The sequence below is a fragment of the Festucalex cinctus genome, chromosome 9, assembly GCF_051991245.1.
Source record: "Festucalex cinctus isolate MCC-2025b chromosome 9, RoL_Fcin_1.0, whole genome shotgun sequence".
NCBI classification, from domain to species: Eukaryota; Metazoa; Chordata; class Actinopteri; order Syngnathiformes; family Syngnathidae; genus Festucalex; species Festucalex cinctus.
In genome coordinates, this window is record NC_135419.1 from 6701173 (window position 1) to 6728752 (window position 27580).

General features: G+C 39.5%; 1 protein-coding gene across 1 annotated transcript; it reads left to right on the forward strand.

Annotated features, from left to right (window-relative positions):
• The first annotated feature begins 3904 nt into the window (after positions 1–3904).
• clcf1 (cardiotrophin-like cytokine factor 1) lies at positions 3905–6599 on the forward strand. Its single transcript, XM_077532843.1, has 3 exons — positions 3905–3965; positions 4083–4237; positions 5580–6599. Exons 1-3 carry the CDS (start codon positions 3905–3907, stop codon positions 6597–6599), a joined length of 1236 nt encoding a protein of 411 aa, XP_077388969.1.
• Positions 6600–27580: the final 20981 nt, after the last annotated feature.

Sequence of the window (27580 nt, forward strand, 5' to 3'; positions counted from 1 at the left end):
AATGTATGAGAAAAATGTTTAAAACAAACATTTCTAAGAGTAAATATATTGAACTTAAAAGTTAAATACAACTGAACGGTACCTTTTGTGCTATGCGTCAACTAGTCGTTTCACAAAGTTGTCGCTATGTGTCATTTGACAACATCAAGCTATGCGTCATTACTATGTGATGGAAATGTGTGTTGTTTGACAATGTCGTTGCTATCCGTCGCAACTATGTGTCGTTTGGCAACGTCATTGCCATAAGTCATGACTATGTGTCATTTGACAGTTTCAGCTATGTGTCATGACTCTGTTTCGTTTGGCAATGTCGTAGCTATCCATACTTAAGTACTGTGTGTCGTTTGACAATGTCGTTGCTATACGTCTTAAGTATGTGTTGTTTCACAATGCTGTTGCTAGACGTCGTATCTATGTGTTATTTGACAATGTCATAGCTATGCGTCGTAGCTATGTGTTGTTATAATGTGCTGTTTGACAATGTCGTAGCTATCCGTCGCCACTATGTGTCGTTTGAGAACGTTGTTTCTATACTTCTGTACTACAATGTCATTGCTATGCGTTGCCACGTGTCATTTGTAAATATCGTCGTTACGATGTGTCATTTTACACGTCAAAGCTATGTGTCGTTACTTTGTGTCATCTGGATGTGCTGCTTGACAACATCGTTATGCTTTGCTACATGGTGGCACGGGGCGCCCATGTCCCATAGCAAACATGACAATGTTAAAAATAGTACGACATATTTTCGGCACAAATGGAATCTTATCATATGAAGTTCCATTTATGCCACGCACAAGTTTATTTACGGAATAGACACGTGAACGTTGTCTTATTAAATAATTACTTTCACAGATGTGACTACCGGCATTTACTGGCTCTTATAGTTAATCGATTGCTCATTTAATCATCGATTTAATTGTTCTTTACGTAAATGATTTAGATTTCAATTTGGCTCACTCACAAATGAAGCTAGAATCCTTTTGAAAGGACACATTATTGAATATTGTGTGTTACATTGAATTGTACACATTGTATTGGACGTTTTTAACATTTCTAAGGAAAATTAAACATGAACATTCAGTCATATTTTCTTGTCAGATTGTTCCCTGCAACTATTTTTGTTAGCTAGCCACAATTACATCATATATCAAATTAATATGACAAAACAATTATGTGGAAACTGGTTGACAAGAAAATGTGTTCCACAGTATTGTGTAATTAAACACAGTGCAAACTACAACTGGAATAAACATTCTGCTTGTCAATGAAATATGAGAATTATTATTATCTTTTTAATTGTTGCTATTTCCCCGTTATTGGTGTAGTTATTTAATATGCTTAATTTTCCTAACATAATAAAATGGGCTTATAGCCCCGAAATAAATAAATGAATAATTAAATAAATTTGTGTATATAATACATTGATAATTCTTATTATTGTATGGTGTAATACAACTGTTAATTTGTGTGCTCAAGAATAAAAATTTAATTAAAAAAAAAATGTAACATAAAACTGCAATAAAAAAAAAAACTGAACTTGAGTGTTGTAAAGCTTTCCAATGGAGTGACTGCGAATTTGTCAACATTATTAAAGCTGTCTTGCACAGAAGAACATGTTTGTTGATAAAATCATAGCTGACATTGAAAGAATGAAACATGGACTATTTTGCTTTGCATAAACAATTTACTTCAATTTGCTTTTTGACCTTGCGAGGCCGCCATGACAGCGCCACGAAGGCTGGGAGGAAAAAAGGCCATAGAAGCGCGAGTAGGCGGGCTAATCGGGGTTAATCGTTCGCTGTTGTTTTGACCCGAGGTGTCGACGAGATAAGCGTTTGAAGGGAGAGCATGCAGGGGGAGGTAACGGGGCGGAACAACAGCGGACGAGTACCGTGACGCAAACGGGAGGCCCGAGGTGTGTCAGTCAGAGAAAAACTGGCAGGGCCGCGAAAAATGGTTGCGCAATCTATAATTCACACCGGTTAAACAGCGGCATGTTTCGTCCATAATTACACACATGAATCACCCACCGCCTGCTGTCTGGGTGTCATGCGGCGTGAGACAGGCAGTTTGCAGAAGGATGACGGGGAGAATATGTTCGTGTGTGTGTGTGAGTGAAACTAGGATGATGAGAGGCGGGCGAACATGCGGTTCTTTTTGTTGAAAACCACCTTTCAGCTTCAATTTTCTCTGTTTGAAACCAGAGTTAGAAGACATTTCAGTGTCTCACTCTCACACATGCTCATGCGCTCATACACACAAGTTACATTACACAGTGGTATACCTTGATTTAAAAGTACGGGTGTTCAATACCGCTTTTTTTTTCAGAGAAATACAAGTACAAGTACTCAACTCTTAAGTAGTCATGATACCACTAGTAGTTTTTGAAAACTAAATAAATAAAGATATATATACATATATATATATATATATTTTTTTTTTTTTCTAGGTCATACTCCTAAAACGGTCACATGTTGCAAGGACCGATACCTTGAAAATAAGGCTTGGTCTGATACCGATACATGGTATCGTTACTTGCCCATCCCTACTTACAAGTTTATTTTGTTATTTCCAAGGCTAAGCTCATAACTCAATTTACTAGGGATGTTCGACACCACTTTTTTTCAGACCAATACCGATACTCAACTCTTGAGTAGTCACCAATACTGATACCAGTACCTAAAATCCCCCCCCCCCCCCCCCCCAGGCCAAAAAAAGCAAATAAATCCCAATAAAATATTTTTCCTTAAAATTGCATGAAATTAATGGCAATTTTCTATTCCTCTAATTTCTAATTTCTAGTTCCTGTTTGTAAAACGGCCACTAGAGGGAAGCCGATACTGGTATTAGCCATGTCACCAGTACCCTTATAAACAAGGCTGGTATCGATACCGATACCTGGTATCGATACCCGCCCATCCGTACAATTTATTGATCCTTTACTAGTACTATTAAATTGACTGTGATTGGCTGGCAACCAGTTCAGGGTGTACCCCGCCTACTGCCCAAACCCAGCTGGGATAGGCTCCAGCACCCCCCGCAACACTTGTGAGGAGCAAGCGGTTAAGAAAATGGATGGATGGATATTAAAATGAATTAAAATGACACTTATCCATTCCAGCCCCCCCCGCCCCCCCAAAAAAAAAACAAAATACCAAAAGGACAATAAACAACATAACATGACAAAACATAACAAAAGTGAATGTCACGAAATGTACTGTATGTACTGTAATATTTGTATGTTGGATGTATGCCTTTAGGGGGCGTGGCCTAGTGAGTAATATGGGTGTTTTGAGTCAGGTTGGCGGGTCAGTTGAGTATGAGCGTCTGGATGTAAGTGGTGGCCTGCAGCCTGTATTTACGTATCATAGTTTCTCCCATTCAATTGCTCTCCTTGCCCACATGCGAGGGCATTACAGTGGCTTTATTCGACAATTTTCTCGCTTCGCTCAATTGGCTGCAAATAGAATCAACCAAGCGACACTCAGAAGTCAAGTACTGTTGATAAAGTAGGCCAACACAAGACAATGTGAGGCACATTCACGTTATTAAAAAAAAGTACCACAAGACTAAAAGTTCTACAAACTACACATGACCTCCAAACATCCAACTAATGCAACATTTACAGCTATAACACATTTTCTTGAAACATACACACGTGCGTGCGCGTGTGAACATGGAAGTCATTCATCCGAGGGTCCCGAGCTATTAAGTGAGGTTTTATTTGAGGCCAGTGTAAACCTTCGACAGCCAGAGAGCCCTAAAATAAGAGTGGAAACGGAAAAAGCTTTATTGGCAGTGCTAGATGAGTGCGCTGGCAGTGTGTAAACAGACGAGGCCATCGCCATAGAGACAAAGAAATACACCGGAATATTGTAAGAGAAAAAAAATATTTTAAACAATGACGGCGCAGCAACTGAAGCAACGTTTGGAATTAATCGCCGGGGGGCATTTCTGGGACTGTGAAATCATAACAACGATCTTGTGATTATTCAAACCTCTGAAATATGTCAATTATTGACTACCAAAAGTTACAGTAGAAAGGTTTTGAATAATAATTGTGTGTTCCGTCTTCACAGTTCATCAAATCCACCTCGTGTTCTTGTTGGCTGCTGCCGCGCTCGCCGCCGCGGGTTCGTCCCACAGCTTGGCCAGCGAGAGGAGTTCGATCGAGAGCACGTACGAGCTCACCAAATTTCTGGAATACCAGCTCAAGGAAATCAAAGATGTCTATGTGAGTTTTCTTTGGGTTATTTTATCAACGTGACTTTGTTTATTTGTGTGCTGTCGACTTCCTGGCTTTCGCTTTTGACATATGAAGATTACAGGTGTCCAAACTATTTCCTCCAAGGGCCACTTACAGAGAAATAGAAAGATGCAAGGGCCACACTCTGACAAATTTAGCATTTTGTCACATCCTATCGACTAAGAATATAACATCCATCCATCCATCCATTTTCTTGACCGCTTATTCCTCACAAGGGTCGCGGGGGGTGCTGGCGCCTATCTCAGCTGGCTCTGGGCAGTAGGCGGGGGACACCCTGGACTGGTTGCCAGCCAATCACAGGGCAAGAATATAACATAATAAAAAATAAATATAAAAAAATATAACATCACAGTTGCGCAGAGCTCAGGTGACAACAAATCACATGACCAAACTCAGAAAACAGGTGAGCCGTAATTAGTTGTTGCCTGAGCAACTGTGATGTGAATTTTCAATGGACAGCAAGTTTCAAAATGGCCGCTCCCTGAGAAGGATAAAAACAGGTAGCTTTTTTTTAATTCTTATTAATCAGAATGCCATGTTTAGACCATAACAGACTATAATATATTATTTAAACATTATATTACATATTTTAGAAGTCATCACCAACCCCCAGTTTCTATGCTTTATAATGGACAAAAAAAAATGTTGAAAAAGCACACTGCATCGCTCTCAATTGTAGTTTGAACAATATTTGTAATATGCATGCATGTAAGCGAATGTCAAATAAGGTTTCAATACGATTGGATCCAGAATGCACAGTTCAACTGAACAAGAAAAATCCCATTCAGCATGTTCAGACTCAGTCAAATCTGAGCAGATGAGGTTGTCCGGAAATTTCTTTCCACGTAAGATTTTTATCTCCCCTAAGAAATTCTGTATTGCGATGAAACTGTACCTCCTTTTAAACTGATTTGGTCAAAGTCTATTAATGTGCAAGAAGTGCAAGACAGAGAATCACATTTAATCATTTTACCACATGAGTGCTCGAGACCAATGTTACTTCTGGGGAATTACTCGTGGGAATTATGTGAGTTCAAAAGAGATTTATTGACATTAAATACCTTTGTGCCATTTCTGTGTCAGTTTGTATTATTTCTAATCGTTTAAGCAGATATGTCAAGGTTGTGATATTTCAAACATCCACTGCACATATGTGTTTCTCAGACAATGGACGCATTTTGTTTTTGGCGACCCTCCTGTGATCACAACTTGCCTGCACATCTGTTTGCTTCTGCTTAAACGTGCTTGACAAGATCTGAAATTCTTGACCTGAACCTTCTTGTGCGTGTTTGTGCGTCTGCCCCCTTAGCTGACATACCTCGGCCCCCCGTTCAACGACAAAGACTTTTCGCCGCCGAGGCCCAACAGCACGGCTCTCTCCCTGCCCAGCGCCGCCACCCGCCTGGAGCTGTGGCACGGCCTGGAGAACCAAGCCCGCCTGGCTCAGAACCAGAGGGCCTACTCTGTCCTGTTGGCGGCTGTGCGGGAGCTGGCTCGCTCCACCCTCTGCCCCTCCCTCAAGACCTCCCTGCTGCACTTCTGCACGGGCCTGGACGGCCTTTTGGGCTCCATATCGGCGCTGATGACCACCCTGGGCTACGCCCTTCCTGAGAAGAAACCTGGTGACCTTCAGAGGGGCGCGGGGGGAGACGGCCCGGCGCCTCTGATCAGCAGAACCCGGACGAGGACTGGGAGGCGGGGCCGAGGGGAGACGGAGGGCGTGAAGAGAGGGAAAGCGAGGAGGCGACTGGAAGATGATGGCGGCAGATTGAGGGAGAAGGTGAGAGGGGAGAGGAGGCGAGGGAGGCGGGAAGAACCGGAAGCCTGGAGGTGGGATTGGGAAGAGGAGCGGGAAGTAGGGACGAGGAGATGGGGGAGGAGCTTGCTGAGAGATGACGACGAGGCTGGGGAAGGATACAGCTACAACCTGCAAATCCTTCACACGCTCAGGAAGGAGGACGGCGTCATTGCGGATGGAGGCAAGAGCTTCTTCGTGGACTTCTCCTCGTCGTATCATCAACGCCGACCTCCTCGCTCACTCCTCCCCCCTACGCTGCATCCCCCTCCATCCACCCTCTCCCTTCTCTACCAGCCCGGGCCGGGTGAGGAGCACGGCCTCGTCCCCACGGCCCCGACGCTGGCATTACACGGAGGCCCCTCGCTCCTCTCCTCCTCCTCCTCCTCGTCATCCGTGCTACTCTCCGTGCGGCCAGCCATGAGCGACTTCGCCAGGAAGGTGGAAGGCTTTTGGATACTGCGCGAGCTGCAGAGCTGGTTGTGGCGTTCGGCGAAGGACTTTAATCGCCTCAAGAGGAGATTGAGAGGTTGAGGAGACGCAACACAACACAACAAAGGCACACAATGTACAGTGTGAACCTTGACAGTATTTGCACTAAGGATGGGTGATTGACTCCATTTCCTTGATCGACTATGGGGGAAATTAGCGATCAATTAATCGATTATTTGTTATTTAAAAAAAAAAAAAAAACTATTAAGGTGGGCAGCAATGTGGAAGAGTTGTGAGGACATCCATTCAGTTCTGATGTTCAAATCTTGGCTGCCTTATGCTCTTCACCTCTCCCACCCGCATTCCAATAGGATCACTGAAGACTAGAGTTTTGAAAAATAACCACATTTTGGTCAAAAATTGGATTGACATGCGAATTTGACCCAACTTTGGCCCATGTTTTTTTTTTTTTTTTTTTTTTTGGTGTGGGGTGGCATTTCCACATTAAAACAACGCAGAAAGTTGGGTCAAACTTTGGCTCATTTTTTTTGTTTTGTTTGTTACACATCAAAAGAACCCAGAAAGTTGGGTCAAATTGACCCAAATAGTCAGTCCAGTTTTTGACCTAGTAGTTTTTCGAATGAATTGTCCGTAGGTATGAATGGCTGCATGGTCTCTGTGCCTTGCCATTGACTGGGAACCAGTCCAGGGTTTGCACCACCTTGTACCAAAAGTCAGCTGTGATGACACTTGGAAAACTTTTGGATCAAAAATAGCCCAATTTTGGTCGAAAATTGGACTAACCCGCTAGTTGGATCAATTTGACCCAAAAACAACATTTTTTTTATTTGGGTTGTTTTTGACCCTTCAGTTTTAACACTCTTAAAAATAAATTATATCTCAAAATAATGGAATTGTAGTAAAATAAAAAAAAATTAAAGAGTACGAGAACTGCTGGGTCAAAAATAACCCAGTTTTGTTCAAAATTAGACCAACCCGCTATTGGCTCAATTTGGCCCAACTTTTTGGGTTGATTTGTACAAACAACCCATTTATATGTACAAAAGAAATAAAGAAATGGTTATTTTGATACAAAACAAAGCAAAGATGGGTCAAATTTACCTCGTCCATTTTTTTTTTTACACAAGTTGCTTCTTTTCTTTTTCTTTTTGTTTAAAAAAAATAACCACTTTTTGATAAAAAAAAAAAAAAAAAAAATTGACTAACCAACTATTTCACCCAACTTTCTGAGTTTTTTTTTCTACAAACAACTAATTCTTTTTGTCCAAAACAACCCAGAAAATTGGGTTATTTTGATACTAATTACGAAACAACCTGAAGTTGTGTCAAATTGAATCAGGAGGCAGGTCAACATATATTTTTTACTAAAATTGCTTTATTTTTTTGGCCCAGCAGTTTTAGGGGTGTCATGAAGAGAAGCATTATAGAAAAGACAGTACATGAACAGGAGAACTCCCATTTCCACTCCTGCTTTGTATTACGCAAGACTTGTATAGCTCAACTTTGATGACGCTCATGTTGGTCTTCTTTATACTGAAAACTATTCAAAATCCACATTTAGATTCATGTACTAGTTCACCCTTTGTCCTCACTAGTAAGACTAATGAGCGCACTAGAAGAATGACGTCTGACAAGTAATGTATGCAATTAAACCTTACTAGTAAAGTGTTGCACTAGTTACAGTACTTTTCTCAACTAGTAGACATGTGACACAAACTAGTAGCCTGCTGGAACCTGCTAGTTGCACCATATGATTTTGCCTCCATAAGAACATGCAGTTGTCCTACTTGTAGGCCAAAGTTGTACCACTCTTGAGCAGAACAGTCAAACAGTAGTGGAAGGTAGGACTGGAAAAAAATCATTTGTCATTTTTCTTGTGTGCCCTAGTTTTCTACGAGCGCAGCAATTTGTCTTAATAAAGGGCGGCAAAAAGAGTACTAGTACACGGAGCTTAAGTTGGGTATCAAGGATATCGAAAATGCTCGGATGGCTTTCCATAAACGCATTTGTGCATTTCATACGGGAACGGGAGAATGAGGGTCATTCGGCAGGTCGCCACAGAGACTAACACACACACATACACACAATTACTTGCACCATCGCACACACTCATGAGGCTGGCCCGAATTACCGGACTTCATGGCTCGTAGATCACCAGAAATACTGCTGCAGGTGGTTTACGCACACACACGCGGGCGCACGAGCGCACACATGAGGGTCAGCTGAGTGACAGAGCAGCCATTGAGCAAAAACAGATTCAGTGACACAATTCGTGTGAATCAGCAAACATTCATCAGAAATGTTATGAATGGAGAGTAGACAAAAGGAGTGTGGCGGAAGGGAAGGAGGAGGAAACCGCCGGATGGGTGAATAAGTCGCAGACGAAGGGGCAGAAGAGGGGACGATAACGGGATGAATCAGCGGACGAGCGCTGGAAAGAATGGCCGGAGGGGGGAAAGCAATGCTGAGTAAGCACAAGTCAGCTGGTCAGTTACAGTAACCGTACAACAGCACTATACACTGTAAGCAGACAGTGGTGGTGGTGCACACAAATAGCAGAACCTCCGAGGTCAAACACAGTACATTCTGGAATGCTTCGTGAATTTAGAATCCGATTTTGGCATAGATTTCTGATTAATTAATATTGTGTTTATGGAATATTACTTAAGTAGCAAAATCCATTCGTTTTTATCCATCTCCCGGGGTGGCCATTTTACCACTTGCTGCCGACTGAAAATGACATCACAGTTGCTCGGGCTCAGGTAACGACCAATCACGGTTCAGCTTGTGAACATCACATGACCAAACCCGGAAAACAGGTGAGGTTCACACCTCAGTTGTTACCTCAGCCTTTAGGCACTGTGATATCATTTTCAATCAAGAGCCAGTGGCAAAATGGCCGCCCCCATGAGATGGGTAAGAACATGTGGATTTTTCTGCTTAATTCATATTCCACAATATCTCAATGCTGTGTTTAGACTAGCGGGCGCACATAGAACATATCCTCCTGACTACCAGGAAGAAAAATATTGTCCAATCAGGTTTATTTTGATATTCCCCAATCTTTGTGAAGTAACGGGAATACTGGAAAAAGACATTAAAAAAAATAAATAAAAAAAGTTTATTTTTTAGCTATGATGTGTCCACTACAGAGGACATTTTTTAAAAAAACTTAAATGCTAAGCTCAAATACAGTTAAAGTCTTATAGAAAGCATGCTAACAACATTTAAAGCCTAAAGTTGTTCAATAAAAAGTGTTATACGCTTACTTTTCCTCTTCCCTAAAAAGAGCTTGCACTGAGAGAAGCCATTTTCATTTATGATGCAATCAAAGGTAGCAAAGCCACACCCCTACACATTTGGTATCATTGGAAAGCTCTGAATGTCCTCTATATAGCACAAATGGAGTTAATTCAATCGTATGCACTGGGTGGGAGATATTCAGGTTTAAAAAGGTCCACTACAGAGGACAAATTTGAATTGTTGGTAGTCAGGAGGATACCATCTGAAAGAAATATTTTGACTAGACTTCCCCTATAACTGTAAAAAGAAGTACTATACTACAAAAGTTCTCAACCTTAACTTCTACGACAAGTGATAGACAAAGTGACACCAAGGCAGAAGGAGATTATTACTTGTGCCGACTCTTTTATTACTATCGTCAACTTAGCCATATTTTATTGAGCAGGCAAAACAGAGATGTTTGTTTGATCCTCTGTTACAAAATGTTCCGTTCCCATGTCCTCAGACTTTTTTTCCCCTTTGCCATCAATGGTATCCTTCTGTGGTGGTATCACAAAAAATAAAAATAAAAATAAATAATAATAAAAAAAAATACAATAAGTTTTTGACTTTAGAAGTTGCACTGAACTTTAATTTGCCACAACACAGACCATGCAGTCTCAACTCAAGAAAATAAGACCAAAACAAATACGAAGCCATCCAAAAATGTTCTCATGAGAATTAAGAAAGAAATCATAAACAAGTGTCCATTTTACTTTCAACGTGTATAGACAATTTTCCCCCTCCTGCAGTGACGGCACATACAATACTTTCCCTGGCTTTTCGCAATCGCCTGCTCTAGGAGTTCAGTGTTTTAATAAGTGAATAGTAGTAGCAGGTATGGAAAAAAATAGGAGACAAAAAAAAACAAAAACACTGGCCTTTTTGGATATATTTTTCATTTGCTGCAAATAAATGGTGTCAATATTTATATTTTGAATTTGAGGGTTGTGTTATCATTTTATAGAATACAACAAAAAATATTGTTTTGTAGTAAAATCAGATGAGAAACTAATTATTTTGCAGTGGTCTGAGTTTGTTTGTTTTTTCTCCCCAGAGCTGTATATTATTTAAAGGTACATTTTGGGATCATTTTGATCACATTTTATAAGTAAAAAGAACAAAATAAATTCTAATAAACAAGAAAATATATCAGCTACCTACAAATTCCCCTACGTGCCGGTTCCACCAAGGATAGGACACGGTGCAAACATACCACTAAGTTATTTCTTGGATCATTTTACGGTCATCAAATGAGAAGTTTTCATTGGCTGTCAAGTTTATGGCTCAGCAAGCATGTGTGATCCAGAAGAAGTAAAACATGATGCAGCCTGATGGAGGTTGTATCTAATACGTGAGCAGGAGAAACTCGACGCTCCACTATAAATCTTTACCACAGCTATCTTTGATGGGGTTATTGATAACCCCGATCGCGTCTCAACCGTAAATCCTCTTTGACTCTCTGTGCACAGCTGAGAGTTATGCATGTGTGTGTTTGGGCTTCACCTCGTGTTGTTTTGGGCCTCCTCAGTACATTCTAGCGTAGGGGACAGTTGACAAGACAAGCAGGTTGCACTCACATCTACAGGAAGGAAAAAGGACACGAGTTGGGTTTGGGAGACGGTTGCTGCCAGCGTTTAGTGTGCAGAAAAAGACAAAAAAAAAAAAAAAAGATCTTGCCCTCAGGAGCTGGCATGGTATCATGCGCTTCTGTGTATAATTGTGACTCACATGTGAAAGTGGTTATTTATGGCTTTTTAAAAACTCACAAGTGTCTTGATGTTTTGTTGTTTTTGTTTGTTTTTTTACGCCAGAAAGAATCTATGCTTTTTACAATGTGCCTTTATAATGTGCTTAAAGGTTATGAGACAGTCTTGGGCCATCATTAGATTTGCTGTTTTAGTAATGTTCATCATTTTTAAACTATTTTCAGTCTTGTTATTAGGATACAGTCACAAATCATAGCAAAAAAAAAATAAAAATATGGCATGTCCCGAAGTAAACTGTATGTCATTCCTAATAATGCCAATGATAAAAAATTTAAAAAAAAAAAATCCTAAAAATTATAACAAATTGCAAACGTATGCAATCTAATTGGACCAACTAATTAATAGACGCTAATTTTATTTATTAATTTTAATGTATTTTTTAATTTTACTTATTTTTATTTTCATATTTTATTGACTGTTTTGTATTCTTTATAGTTGTTTTTGCTAGATTTTATTTGTATGATAGTGTGTGGATTTTAATGTGCAGCACTTTGAAAACGCTTGTTGATAAAATAGAAATAAAGTGGATTGGATTGATTGGATAATGTCACATTTTCCACTATTGAGGTTGCATTACAAAATCACTGCTACTGCTACACATTAAAACAAGAACGCTAGTGGTGGCCTAAGATATTTGAATAGTACTTTATTGTATTTATTAAGAGATGTTTATTTATTTTTATCCAGTGTGGAAAATACTGTATCAAAATCTCAACAGAGAATAAATATTAGCTTTTGTACACAATGTGCTGATTTTGGTCATTGGGATCCAATTTTATATATGAATTTCAGGTGATGTGCAGAGTTTCAGAACGGAGCTGTGTGTCTGGAAACAAAAAGCAGTTTATATTCGTTTAAAAAAAACAAAAAGGCAGAGAAAGGTGTGGCTATGCAAAACGTTTTTGTCATTTGCTCAGGTGAAAATTTACGATCTTTCCCTTTTCATCTTTCCCACCGCACTTTTTTCTCATCCCACTATCTCACGAAGCTCCTCTTCCCGCTAAACATCTCTGTGACCAGGGATTGACATTTGCGCAGGTACGAACACACCCCTCGTAATCCCCCTGCATCATGTTGTGTCCCGTGCGTCCTCTCACACCCGTTTTGTTTGGCCTTCTCTCTCCCCTTTTTATTGCTCTTACCTGAGCATTTTTCCCATGTGCTCTCTTGCGTCTTCTCTTTGGCCCCCCAGGCTGGATATTAAAGGATCAATGAGGATATCCCAGCTGCCACCTCCAAGCTTCACACCTGCAAAACAACTGCACACCCTGACACGCACGTGACTGAAGTGAAATGTTTGTGCGTGGACGCTGGTGCTGCTTTTCCACCGTCCACAAATTCTGGATTTCTTTTTTTTTTTCTTTCTTTTTTTTAACCATTTTGATTGAACATCTCATCTCAAGGAGTTATTCACCTTGGTTAACGATTGAAAACATGTATTCATGTGTGAAAACACATTATTGTTTACACCTCAAATTGACACATTTTTTCCCCAATAGTCTTTTATTATTATTATTATTATTATTATTATTATTATTATTATTATTATTATTATTATTATTATTATTATTATTATTATTATTTTTTTTTTTTTTTTTTTTTATTTATTTTTTTTTCCAATCTGATTTCAGCCTCTGTGTTTCCATGTCAATCTAATCTGTAGCCCAGGGGCCATTAGCAATGGTGTTCTTTGACCTATTTTTGGTGGGCTCAAGCTTAACCTAGACCTCAATCATAAACATGGGGAAAAGCATAGTTTTTAAGAAAAAAAAATATCACACTTTAATATTCTTGATTATTTAATTTAGAAGTTATTGAGTACTATTTTCCTTCAACCAATAGTCACATATGCACCAAAATGTAATCTCTTCGGAAGTATTTCGGCGCAAACAGTAATAATAATAATAATAATAATAATAATAATAATAATAATAATAATAATAATAATAATAATAATAATGATGATGATAATAATAATAATAATAATAATAATAATAATAATAATAATAATAATAATAATAATAATAATACATTTTATTTCTAAAGCGCTTTTCAAAAGAGCTCAAAGACACTTTAGAGTTCAAAAGTCAGCAGACGGACGTATAAACTCAAACAAAGCAATGAAAAGATGAACTTAAAAGGCAATAAAAGTCCATAAGCCAAATATGGATATAGAGAGAAGTGTAAGCTTTAGATGAGTGTGTGAAAGGTTACAGTTTTATGGTGCTGAGCGTTGGCTGGTGTTGAGTGGCGTTGCCTCCGTTTCCATTCATTTAGATGGATTTAGATGTTGAAGGCAGTGCGGAATAGATGTGATTTTAGTTTTAATTAAAAACTGTTCATCCATGTGAGAGTACATCACATTTACTACACTATTACTGCAAGCAACACATTATGTACAAATGTCAAATCCTAAACTCACATTAAGTGTATCCTGAGAATAGTTTGAGGAAACTTTCCCAAAACACAAAAACATAACTTGTCGAAGTGCAAAGTCGCCATTAAAAGCAGCATTAGCTGAGCAGGAAGTGACTTCTATCCATGCTGTCACTGCTGACACATTAGCACACATTACTCAGAGTGAAAGTTGAGGCTGCCTGGGGGGGGGGTGCAGCGCTGACTGGGACATGACACATGTACACGAAAACACGCTCAAGACATACGCTGTGTGTTTTTTACATTTAGTTCGCAATGAGTGAGTGGCTGCCACCAGTCAACAAAGACTGCTTTGTACGCTCCCGCGTGTAAGTGTGCGAGCATGTGTGTGAATCATTGTCATTGTGTCAGAGCTCCTTCATGCAAAGCCAACTGGATCTTAATTGCCTCACCACGTTCGCAGTGATACGTAATCTAGTAGCACATGCGAGTATGAAGTGCCGTACAGGCCAAAAATAACATTTACCGCCTCACATACACACAAAATAAAACAACTCACATATACAAAACAACCTCTCACGTTCACCAAAACAATTAACACATGAAAAAAACTTCTCATACTAAAAAAACTCTCACACTCACCCAAAACAAAAAACTCACATAAACCAAATAACCTCTTACATTCACCCAAGAACTCTCACATATAAGAACAAAAACTCTACACTAACCCCAAAAACCTCTCACACATACAGAAAAGTATTTCACTCACCCTATACCAGTTGACTTTGGACAATAGATAATTTATAAAAATAAATAAAAAGTGTGCACACCCCTGTTCAAATGTCAGGTTTTAGTTAAATTAGAAAATAAATCATTACATTTCCCAACACCATTAATGTAACCTACAAGCTGTATAAACCAATTCAAAACTATGCATATATAATGCAAACGACTGGAATAATGTGGTTGCACAAGTCTGCACACCCACTTATAACTGGGGTTGTATGAAATGTGCTATATAAATGAATTTTGATTGATTGATTGATTCCTGTGACTGTGTTCTGAATTAACCAATCACATTTAAACTTGTCATAAGTGAGTCAATGTACACCCGCCAGCATGTAAAGATTAACCTTGAATACATTTGTGATGTTCTAGTAGGCTTTTCCTTACATTATTTGCTCTCTAACAACGGCTTGAAGGTTTTGTGCTGTGTTTTGTCCATAATTCCCTCCACTAGATTACACAATTTATCATCATCACTCATTTAGGTCAACAGTGGATCATTCACTAGATTCATCAGGAAACTTCTGGAATTAGTTGGCTGCACTGAGAGAAAAGGGGTGAATAATTTTGCACACCCTACTTTTCAGTTTTTTATTTGTAAAATAAAAAAAAAGTTTAAACTGTTGTATAATTTTCATTCTACTTCATGATTGTGTCCCAATTGGTTTTGATTCTTCACAGTTCACACACACACACACACACAAATCTAATTTTACATCTTTATGTTTGAAGCCTGAAATGTAGCAAAAGGTCTAAAAGTTCCAGGGGGGGTCTAATACTTTTGCAAGGCACTCACTGTATATTCAATTATGTTGCTTAATCATCCCATTCATATTAATGTGGCCTGATTCTGATTCCAGGATAAGTGATTCAATTTTAGAAAAGGGAGCAACAAATTAAAATTGTGTCACTTGAACCATATGTAAATCCAGTTTTAGATTCAGATGTCATTCACACAAGTGTCCGTTGTCCTGATACACCCCTCAATTGATATCCAATTAAAACTGGTAGGAAACTGCAAAGATTGTTGCCGACTTCTTTTTACGCTTTCGAAGGTCTGCTCACGCTACCTCTCAAATGCTTTTCCATGTGTGTGTCTTCCTTGCGCCATGTCCTGTAGCATCCCATCAAACTGAATAATTCCCCATTTTGTCTCATTTGGTGTCTTTTTTTTTTGTCTCCCCCACCATTTGCACCCCATGTGTCCCCTTATGGTCTGCTACAATCAAAAAAGCTTTTCACGCTTCCTTTCAATTCCCTCGGCCACCCCCGTGTTTCTCCCTCTTTTTCCATCTGTCCGGCGCCTTCTCTCTTTCTTGTCCTTTCCCTCCCTATCTGTTCTGCTCACCTGCAGCACATAAAAATTCCTCTTTTCCTTCTCCAGAGGATTGTCGGGTCGCTCTGGGATTTAACGCATTCCTCCATGCTGTCTCTGTGTGTCTGTCTCCCCCTTTTTTCTCGGGCTTTGGCAGCACTACACAGCTCGTGATCCAGCCCATCTTCTCCTTTGTCTTTTTAGCACATTTATATCCCCCATCTGGGCTTCTTTTTTTTTTTCTTTCCTCACCTCTCTCCATCTCGGTCTTTATTCTAGCACGCACTAATCCTACGAGCTGTCAGTTTGGTGACCTCACCCGAGTCACCATACCTGCCCCACCTGGCCTCTCCCTCCAGCTGCCATGAGCTGGAACATCCCGCCTACGCTGTCTTCGCTGGAGGGCGCTGGGTTGGGCTGCGGCCGAGGTTTAGGGGGTGCCGCTCCAGGGCTCGGGGAGCCCGGGATGAAGTTGATTTATGCGTCCATCTATTGTTCGCCGGGTGTCGGGGGAGGCTAAACGTTTCATGTCACAGTCTGAGACCTCCAATGGGCGAAACACGGCGACCTGTCGTTACCCCTTGTTGTTCTTTTCAACATGTTCTCAAAGGCAATTAGGGGGGAAATTGCTTCATCTGACGGTTGAATGGCGCTGTGTGTGAAATTGAAAGACGGAGGACTCTCAAGCCATGACAGGAGAAGAATTATCTGATGCTGAGAAGCGGCAACAATACATTCAACTTTTAACCTACCTCACACAACTACCAACTGTATTTGGTCATTTCAAATTGCATCATATTGCTACCTCACTTCCAGTCAATACACATATGATGTCATTTGTTCCAGCCGATCAACAATGAAAGGTCAAAATACATATACGTAATCAGGAAAGTATTGTAACCAAATACAATGAAAGAAAGATAATTCATTCCTGTGTATCAATACTGTATTATGAATACAGTCAACTCCCTCTGTTGGCAATAAGACGTATAGGACAGTATATGACAAGACATGTCTGCCAACTAGGGGTGATTGGTGATATTACAGCTTAAAGCTACAGTTGTACCCTGCATATTATTTACAGATTTTTTTTTCTTTCGTTTTAATGATTTTTCCACAGCTGTTGTTCAAGATAATGAAATTGTCCGAGCGACGGCTCATAAAAAAAAATAATAATAATTAGTCGAGGTGCCACTGTACTGTTTTGGGTGATGATAAGAAATTGGTCAAATCATTTGGTAAAAGTCTTTTTTCCACTTGGTGACTGCTGTCTGGCAGATTGTGAAAACTTGTGAGCAGGATGTGTTTTTTTGAAAGTCTTTCAGTGTGCTTTAGGGGGGATTCAACCCAGAGACAACCATGATTTTAAGCCTTGCTGTGGGCTACAGTAAGGCAAGTGTGAGGTTTAGGATTGGTTAGAATTTCTGTTAGATGAGTATTAGAGTTGGTTATGCAAGCTCAAATTGGAGATTTTGATGTGTTCAGGAGTTGATATGATGCTAAAGTTGTAACTCTGATGTCAAACCTGTTGAATGTTTCTACCGTCTACCTCAAAACATCCATCCATCCATCCATTTTCTTGACCGCTTATTCCTCACAAGGGTCGCGGGGGCTGCTGGCGCCTATCTCAGCTGGCTCTGGGCAGTAGGCGGGGGACACCCTGGACTGGTTGCCAGCCAATCGCAGGGCACACAGAGACGAACAACCATCCACACTCACAAGCACACCTAGGGACAATTCGGAGCACCCAATTAACCTGTCATGCATGTCTTTGGAATGTGGGAGGAGACCGGAGTACCCGGAGAAGACCCACGCGGGCACGGGGAGAACATGCAAACTCCACCCAGGAAGGTCCGAGCCTGGACTCGAACCGGAGACTACCTCAAAACAGAAAACGTGAATATTCATTCAATGCTAATTGTCGCTATTGTCAGTGTAGTGGCTCCAAAATAGAGTACAGTATATCCCACTTCAGAATGCATTGGGAGCAAAAAGAGTTCCTCCTCTCATTCAAACGTAGCATGTGTTTCCTGCTTCTCCTAAAATATTTGATGCGAACTTTTGTGTGCCTCGCCGTCACCCGTCTCTTGCTCGTGCGTCTGTGTGCGCTTTTGTGGAAGACGTGATGAAAAGAGACAAGCGGGAACCGTTTTTGAAGACAGGAAACTGCAAGCGAGCCGGGCCAGATGACACTCGGAAGATGTCCATACGAGCTCCGTTGAGCGTGATTACGCTGATGAATGACCCGCAAACATAAAAGTCAGCTAGAGGAAAAGAAACATTTTGATGTGCGCCCAAATTTGGGGGACATGTCAACACTGTGCTTTCAAGGCACAAACTAGGCTAACATCATAGAAGTTGTCATGTCATAAATTTCTCATCACATTTGTTCTGATCATTTTACTGCAATTAGACATATTCCTCCACCACACTCATTTGTGTATGATTAATGGCGTCTTCCCTCCAGGCTTCCACTGAGTCAATGAAGCGTTTAATACGTGGTCGACGGTACACGTTTGACGCGTCACGCTTTGTCAGAGTCGGAAAAAAAATAAAAAATCTTGTTGCGGCCCAGCTGTCGAGCCGCGCCAACATGACATACGTTGCGGTCTCTCGTGTGTGCTGCGTACGTACAGGAAGAATGGTGCGAAAGGTAAATAAAAAGCTTTTAAACTGTCTTATGTGACACACAAAGACTGGAGAGGATAGACGAGGCAGACGCTAACAGTGGTGGCGGCCACACGCGCTTGTTTGGTTGGCCTTTCGACACACCAAACTGAACTACGTGTAGTATTTGGGCTAACACTCTTCGGGATAAACACATTCAATCCTGACTTTAAAAACCTTACAAGTCAGGCATTATTATATTCTTCAAAACTACGTTTTTTTCCACCTGTAACTTCATAGAAATATTCCTATAAGAATTGAGCAGGGTTATAACAAGAAAATTAATAAACTGCAATAATAATAATAATAATAATAATAATAATAATAATAATAATAATAATAATAATAATAATAATAATAATAATAATAATAATAATAATAATAATAATAATAATAATAGTCTTCCTGTAGGCACGGTAGTCGAGTGGTTAGCACGTCCGCTTCCCAGTTCTGAGGTCTCCGGTTCGAGTCCAGGCTCGGACCTTCCTGGGTGGAGTTTGCATGTTCTCCCCGTGCCCGCGTGGGTCTTCTCCGGGTACTCCGGTCTCCTCCCACATTCCAAAAACATGCATGGCAGGTTAATTGGGCGCTCCGAATTGTCCCTAGGTGTGCGTGTGAGTGTGGATGGTTGTTCGTCTCTGTGTGCCCTGCGATTGGTTGGCAACCGGTCCAGGGTGTCCCCCGCCTGCTGCCCAGAGCCAGCTGAGATAGGCGCCAGCAGCCCCCGCGACCCTTGTGAGGAATAAGCGGTCAAGAAAATGGATGGATGGATGGATAGTCTTCCTGTAAAAAAATATAATAATAATAGTAATAATAATAATAATAATAATATTAAGCAGAAGAAGAAGAAGAAGAAGAAAAAGAAGAAACCGAGGGCCTCCCTCCCTCCATTATGTTTACATTTGCTTGCAAATGCCGCACGATGGTGTCAAAGCACCACTTTTGTCTAAATGAAAGCCTTCAACTTGCTTTAACTTACAGTGATGGCTTTAGAGTTTCGATATTGCTACAAATTCAGCGTAAGAGTTTAATTTGTCTCATCTTTCCCCTTAAAATGAGTAGAAATTCTGTTAATCTCTTCCAGCCCCCTGCAAAAAAGGAATGTTTTTTTTAATATAGGAAATTAGTACTCTATAATTTTGTAATTTATAAAATCATGTAGTAATAACTCATAACATAATTAAACAGACTGCAGAAATTAAACAACTTATGTGTCATGATTCATGATTTGCGGCTTCTTCTTTGATATGGCCACAGGAGGCGGTATAACACAGACATACACACAGAAACAAAGAGGAGTTTTACAACTACTGTAAGTGACGTTTTTGGTGTTTGTTTTTTTTGTTTACAAATATCTGTTGCTTGAAGCATTATAACACCACCATACATAGTTTTAGTCCATCTTGGGATTTTGAATCGTATTTTGCCTTTTTTTGTTTTTGTTTAGTGTGGCAGTAAACTGCAACTGGGAGTAGCATTAAACAGTTTGAAGCATCTTTTTGAAGCATTTGTTTGAATTGAGTTCACTGTGATCACTCAACACAAAAAGCCCCCCAAAAAAAGAAGTATCTGAAATTTTTGCTCACAAGTCAAAGTGACGAAAAAAAAAAAATAAATCAGCTGAATGAGAGCCTGTATAAAATAACTTGTAAGTTGAGCAAATCATAACTCACGGCACCAAATCATTTTGGTGGCAAAGTTATTATTCAGAGGTTGCGCATCTATGCGAACAACACATATGCAGGTGAAGCGATGCTCTTTTTGCTGAAAATAGTCTAATCCAAGCATTAGTATCGTGCTGCAATTTGTGTACGATTCCTTCTAAATTCTCGTGGGAACATATTACTGGAGTCTGGTTCTCACAAAAATGAATCTGTTGACAAAATTCTCTGTGGTGGACCAATCCGAAAATAAAAACAGTTGCCAACAACAACAAAAAAAAACAGGTTTATTCCACTTGGAGTTATGCGCACTCACACGCACGCACGCACTGTGTAAGAATAAGTTATGTTTACTACTAAAAGAAAAAGCAGGAATGTTCAAGCAGCACCAGCACAAGTTGTTTCCAATAAATGTCATCAAGTTGCATGTAGTTCGCGCGACAGAGCAGAGATGACACGCACAGGTCACTTGGCCGTCCCGCTCGCGTGCGCGTGACAGTCAACATGAATCCGCATCAAAGGGCCGGGCGGGCCAGCTAATAAAAAGTGACGAGAATGTGATTTGCTGTTACGTGCCCCGACTTGATTGACACATTCTCGAATCAAATCAAAGCAAAGACAGCTGGGAGTGATTTCCCACAACTATTGTGGTTTCGGCACACAGAAGGAAGGAATGGGGAAGTTCCAGGGGGATGGAGACGCTTTCTTCAATGTCACCGCAGGACCTCATTTGAAGCTTATTTGTTTCGTTTGTTGATTGCAGGAACATTGTAAACTGGAACACATGAGCAGTGCATGCTGCTAAACACATGACAGATAGTTTCCAATGAATTCATGAATGTATACTCTGTTAATGTTAGTCAAGTCATCTAAAGTACAGTGTTAGCAAAATATTTAAAGACTGTTAAATTAATTCAGAGATTTGTTTTATGCGAATGTTCATGTACAAAATGGTGGCTAGTAACACACTTCGGTTCGAGCACGAGTCCGCTCTCCTCCACTCCGGCAAGAATGTGATTTGCAGTTAGCTTGCTAGCTATGCCGAGTCAATTGTGTCACTTTAGAGCGCCTCGTTGTCATCTGTCACACTGACAGTGGTTGAAGAGGTAGGAGTGTTTTTTGCTTTTTTTTTTTTTTTTTGCTTTTTTTTTTTTTTTTTTTAAGTCTGACTTGACAGCCAGTGTGTGGACCGATGATTCGGGCTGGTGTGGCTGCTTTAGAGCGCCTCGTTGTCATCTGTCACACTGACAGTGGTTGAAGAGGTAGGAGTGTTTTTTTCTTCTTTTTTTTCATCTTTTTTTTTCTTTTTTTTTTTTAAGTCTGACTTGACAGCCAGTGTGTGGACCGATGATTCGGGCTGGTGTGGCTGCTTTAGAGCGCCTCGTTGTCACGTCAAGGAAAAGCCCTGCTACAACCCAAATAGATATAATCCAGCCACCGGAGACTTTAAGATGATATATTTGCTAAAACAAAAAAATGCTAGATGAAGTAGCATCCATTTTCAAGGTCGCAGAAGTGGTGTTTGATTGACAGTTGAGCGGGGTGTGGTTTCAGGGCCTTCAGTGGACACGCCCACATTTGAGAGCGGAGGGAACGGCTTGATGTCTTGTGATTTTGTGATTCTCATTTTATATATTAAGTGATTTATTTGTAATCATTCAAATTTATCAGCATCATCATCAGCACTCTTTGTGGTGTGGTAAATTTATAGGACTTTTATTTGAACTTTAAAAGGACTTTAATCATCTAAAATAATCTAGTAAAAAAAAATTATTTATATATTCCCCCCCCAAAAAAAAACATGACGGCCATGTGCAGGTCCATCTGCATTTGTTCCATTGAGTCAAATTCGGAGTCAGAAGCTGCTGAAAAAAAATAAAATAATAGAACATATAAACGTTTGAATAATAATGAATATTTTTCATGAATATTGCCTCACCTAGAACAACTTCAGCATTCTTTTGACACTTTCTTGTATCATTTCCAGCCAGCCAACACCCAGCAAACCAATGACAACTCTCTTTAATGCCAAACCTGTCATATGTATGAAACATTGTGTGCCGTAAATGCTGAATCATATTGTTCTTGCAAGGTTATACATCATTCTTTGAAATGCTACCTCAGTGCTAAAATGTCAAAGAAATTCAAATCAAATTGAGAGTAAAGTTGCTTTTATCCATTATTTTCTTTGGACTCAGGGGCCTGCAGGCATGCTAGCAGGGATGATGTGTCGGGATGTACTCCAAGCGAACGAACCTTCAGTCACAATTGAAAGAAGATGTGAGAGTGCAGTTTAATGTGGGCTGCGTTATGCTTTCAAGGCCCATTTGGACCTTCGGGCCAGTGACTGATTAGCATCCCTACTGCTCCTACGCACGCTCCCGCTCTGCAGCGCGGTGAGTTGGATGGCACCAACCGGGTTGTGGTCACGGGTTCGACTCCCGCTGCGACTCCCTGACATTGAAATTTTATGCTTGGACTGTCTGGCGGAAAAGAGGTGCATACAAATTCATCAGCACATTCGATGCTGCAATCTGACAATGACAGCTACAACTAAGTAGGGGGTACAATCAAAGAGATCCAAGATTGCTGGTGGGCCCGCTGGCTTGAATTATGACATCGAGGCTCACGAGTTGCCTGAGTGTCCATTGAGAATTGGAAAAGCATATTTGGATAAATATGAGATAATTACAAGACTGGGTGACAACCGGCGGCGACAGGACATGATGGATGAGGCAGGGAAAGACAAAAGGATCGAGCTACCGCTGTAACACAAACTGTGGATGCAGGGTTGGGAGTGGAAGGCCAAACAAAAGATGAATGGAGGGGGTGGGGGGGTGGGGGGTGGGGGCATGACGGAGGTCTTCATGTCTCAGACCTCCAGTATCGGTCTTTTCCCAGGGCAGCCCCAAATCTCCATGCATGGGCTCGACATGCAAAATGTAATTGCTGAATTTTCCTTTGAGGGATTATCGTGAGTATTATAAATAAATAAATACACTACAAGAGCGGACTTGGGTTTATTGACACAGCATGCCAAGCAATAAAGCACTGAGCGGGATATGCAGATTCTAGGGTTAAGAAAACAGCAACAGCAAAATAAACAAATCATTCATTCGTTCACTCACCTAGATCTAAACGAGTAACTTAACAAAACAAAGTAGGCTAATATGTAACTAAGTGAGTAAGCAATTAGCTAAGGCAAGTAGCATAAATATTGCATTAAGTAATTTAAGTAGCACATTGCTTGCGGCAGGTCAGAACATCCTATTTGACAATTTGGCAAATCTCACCCCCGACCCCCCCCCCCCCCCCCCCCCCCAAACATTGTGGGTGGGATTTATTATTATGATTATGATTAGGATTATGATAAAGATTATGATTATGATGATGATGATGATGATGATGAGGATGATGATGATGATGATGATGATGATGATGATTATTATTATTATTATTATTATTATTATTATTATTATTATTATTATTATTATTATTATTATTGACCCATCTAAAGTGTCAAAAGATAACTTGCTCTCTGATGAAAAAAAAAATGTAAATGCTGTTCAACAAACATCGTGTTTGGACTCTCCTAAAAAATGATTATTTTGGAGGATTCTGCTCAGTGGCAACAATAAGTAACTAAGCAAGCAGAAGGAATTGGGATAAATAGCCTAAGTAGATATGTAAGTATTATAAGTAGGGCTGTCATTATTAATGATTTTTAAGAATCAATTATTGTGTTGCTTATTCCATGACGGGGTCAAGTAATGAGATACATTTTTATTTTTGGATTAAAGTGTAATACAAAACACTTTTTTTCTGATTACTGCAAAATAATCAATTATTGTTGTTTGGTATTGTTTAGTGATATTTAAAAAACACAAACTAAACAATAATTAAGCAACATCACACAGCAGAGGTTTATGTTATACTCACCAACTCTTTGAGACTACACTAGAGGTTTGTTACAATTTTATTTGGATTAAAGATAATCATTCCGTTTTCATGATGGACTACAGAAAGCAAAGAATAATAACCGTTGAGAGGCTGGAATCAGAAGATTTGGTCAATTTTAACTTAAACAACGACCCTAAATGATTTATAGTTGTCAGTTAATTCAACAATTAGTTGTTGATGAATTGACTTATTTTGACACCTTTATAAGTATCATATGTAGCATAAATAAGGGCATTAATTACGTAGTGTAAGCAAATAAGTATCGTAAATAGCATAAGTAGCATTAGTATGTCATTTACATAAGTGACTTATGCAAGTGACTTATGCAAGTGACTTATGTAAATAGCTTATGTAACGAAAGTAAGTAGTGTAAGTAAGTAATCAAGTAACTACGTAAGTAGCTTAGGCAAAAATCTTATCTACGTAACTTACGTAAGTAAGGAGAATGAGTAGCTTAGATAAGTAGCATAACTAAGTGGTGTAAGTATCTAAAGTAATTAGAGTACCAGCATAAGTAAGTTTAATGCCAAAAAATATCAAGCTAATATTTGTATTATTATAAATGAACAGAAGTGCCTGACACAACATTATATAAACATTGTAAAAAAAAAAAAAAGTTTAATTAGATCCTCAAATTATGTGAAAATTGCCAAAAGCTTTCTATTTAAATAAATCGAAAAATAAACTAACCAAACATTCCATGATAGTCTTTTTCTTCCCCCGCAATACTACGAAAATTAATAAGAATACAAAATAGTACATCTGGCTCTCGTGACTGTTACTGCCCCCTATTGGCCTTAGGGCCCTAAACAGGTGCTTAGTGCGCTTCTGCCTTGGGCTGCCTCTGCCCTTTCCCCTCAACTCCTTCTCTATTTCTGCCTTTTAAGGCGTTGCATCATATTGTGGAGTGAGGCGGCAGGAAAAGGTGAGCGTGGAAGACTGTGGGATACACTGGAAGGAAGATTAGGAGGAATAACAAAAGAAGAAAAGAGGGAGCAGTGCAGGGAGACGAGATGCGTGATAAGATCATGCATCAAGTTAAAAGCATACTTTAATGAAACTCCGACCACAGATGGCTTCCATGCAGGTTATGAAAATAGATCATCATGATAAGGATTTTTTTTTTTTTTAGCTCTGTTTATCCCCCGAGTTGCTTTCTCAACAATCTTTTTCCAGCTGGTTGCTTCTATTTGCATACCATGTTGTGACTCTAAAGAACCTTAAGAGTTTAGAAATCACAATAAAAGCAGGATTCAAGGAGAGTGAGACTTGTTGTGAGTTCAACTCTGTGGTTTGGTTTCTTATTTCAATCATATGCGAAAGAGTAAAGGGAAAAAAAAGCCTCACTCTACTTCAAATACGTAAACTGGCCACAGCATTCGGTACACCTGCACAATATGATGACATGCAGCAAGAAGATGTAAAGATTTTGAATGTTAATTTTCATCATCAACTAAAAAGTGTGAATTTGAGAAAAATTCTCCCGTTCTTCACATTTAGCGAACGTCTTGGGATAACTCTGCTTCGGTTTCCTCACAACAGGCCAACAAGTTCGCTTTCTTAAATGAAAACTTTGTTTTGGTTTTTAGTGATTATTATTCCGTTTTAATGAGACATTTTGGGCACATCGCTAATGCTAAATGTTATATTGGTTGAGAGTTCAAAAGCGCTAAACAACATTGCACTCACGCTAAAAAGCTCAGGTTGCGTTTTCGGACTGGCGAGTGGCAAACGCAGTGGATAGTAAAACTACATTTCCCATGATTCTTGGATGCGAAAGAAGGAAGTAGTTCTAGATCTGGTCAACGTCTGCTACTGATTAGATGTGAACGTGAATGAGAACACAAACGTGAATTTAGAATTAAATAGGAAGGAATTTAACAGTTAAATTCCCACTATGACAACTTTGTGGTTGACATACACTTAGCAAAAGACCTCGATAATATCTGGACAAAACAATGAGGTTGTCGAAATCTGCCGGGATTCGCAACAGTAGCAGCTTGGCTTTATTATTAAAACACGCACTGGACATACGCTAGCTTCTCCCATTCCAATTCAAACAGAGGATCATAGCGCTGACTCTGACCACCTGAAATATTTCCTTGCTAGGAAAAATGTCAGCTAACTCCTACATAATTATGTACTGTAATTTTGTAATTTTTGTAATTTTGTTAAAATGTGTTTCAGCAAAGAACTGTATGTTAACACACATCTTGTTTAAAAAGGACATACCGGTACACAAAAAATAATGAGAACAATCTCTTACATTTTAAGGATGCTGAAATTAAAATATAATAATAATAATAATAATAATAATAATAATAATAATAATAATAATAATAATAATAATAATATTTTAGTGCTTGAACACCCCAAAAATGGGCTACAAACTGCCGTTTGTAATGATTTGTGTTAGCATGCTACTGTGAACATCCATGACATTTGTACAGTACATACTGTCAAAAGACTTCAGTTTCCAGACTTATTTCTATTAGAAAGACAAAAGAACTCGACAGAAATGATGGATACCGTTCATGTATCACAGCATGTGTTGCAGCCTTCAGTTGGGTTTGCACATGAGCTGCATTTGATTAAAAGTCAATATTAATGTTAAATGCAAAGGATTCCAGCTGCAAATGAGGATCCACACATGCTGATGGATGAGGCAAATTAAGGCTGTGTGTCTGGGAACTTGATGTTTTTTTCACATATAAAGTCTCGTAGAGGCCTGGACCACTTGTCAACACATTGTTGTAGGGCAATTATAACAATAAAGCAAAATGGCGACCACATGTATCACTTGGTACTAAGATTTAGCAACCGAGAGAATCTGCATGCATAATCATCGTATTTACAATCACCAGAGACAAAAAAAAAAAAAAAAAAAAAAAACAAATCCCCTTGTATTGTGAATAACACATTGCTGTTAGAGGGCTTGTATTTGTTTTAGCATGTAAATGAATTGAACCTGTTTTACGGTGCACTTAAAAGTGAACACACAATTATTACCAAAATGTGGGTGGCACTGTCACTGAAGCCAATTAATATATCATTTTTTAAAAATTGTTCTCATTATGTTTTAGTAAATAAATATCCATTTGTTTGTTGTTTATATAACTTGTTGACTATGACTAAGTGTCGAGTCTGATTTTCTCTTTAGCATTAGCCAATAGTGACACCCCCCCCCCCCCCCAAAAAAAAAAAAACAGGCACTATACGAGTTTTTAGTGTAACAAGATTTTAATA

Bases quoted from the DNA above. Each gene is read 5' to 3' on its own strand.
- clcf1 (XM_077532843.1), top strand. From the start codon at position 3,905: ATGACGGCGCAGCAACTGAAGCAACGTTTGGAATTAATCGCCGGGGGG. The intron at 3,966-4,082 runs GTGAAATCATAA...CCGTCTTCACAG, and splicing joins CGGGGGGCATTTCTGGGACT to TTCATCAAATCCACCTCGTG. The intron at 4,238-5,579 runs GTGAGTTTTCTT...CTGCCCCCTTAG, and splicing joins AGGAAATCAAAGATGTCTAT to CTGACATACCTCGGCCCCCC.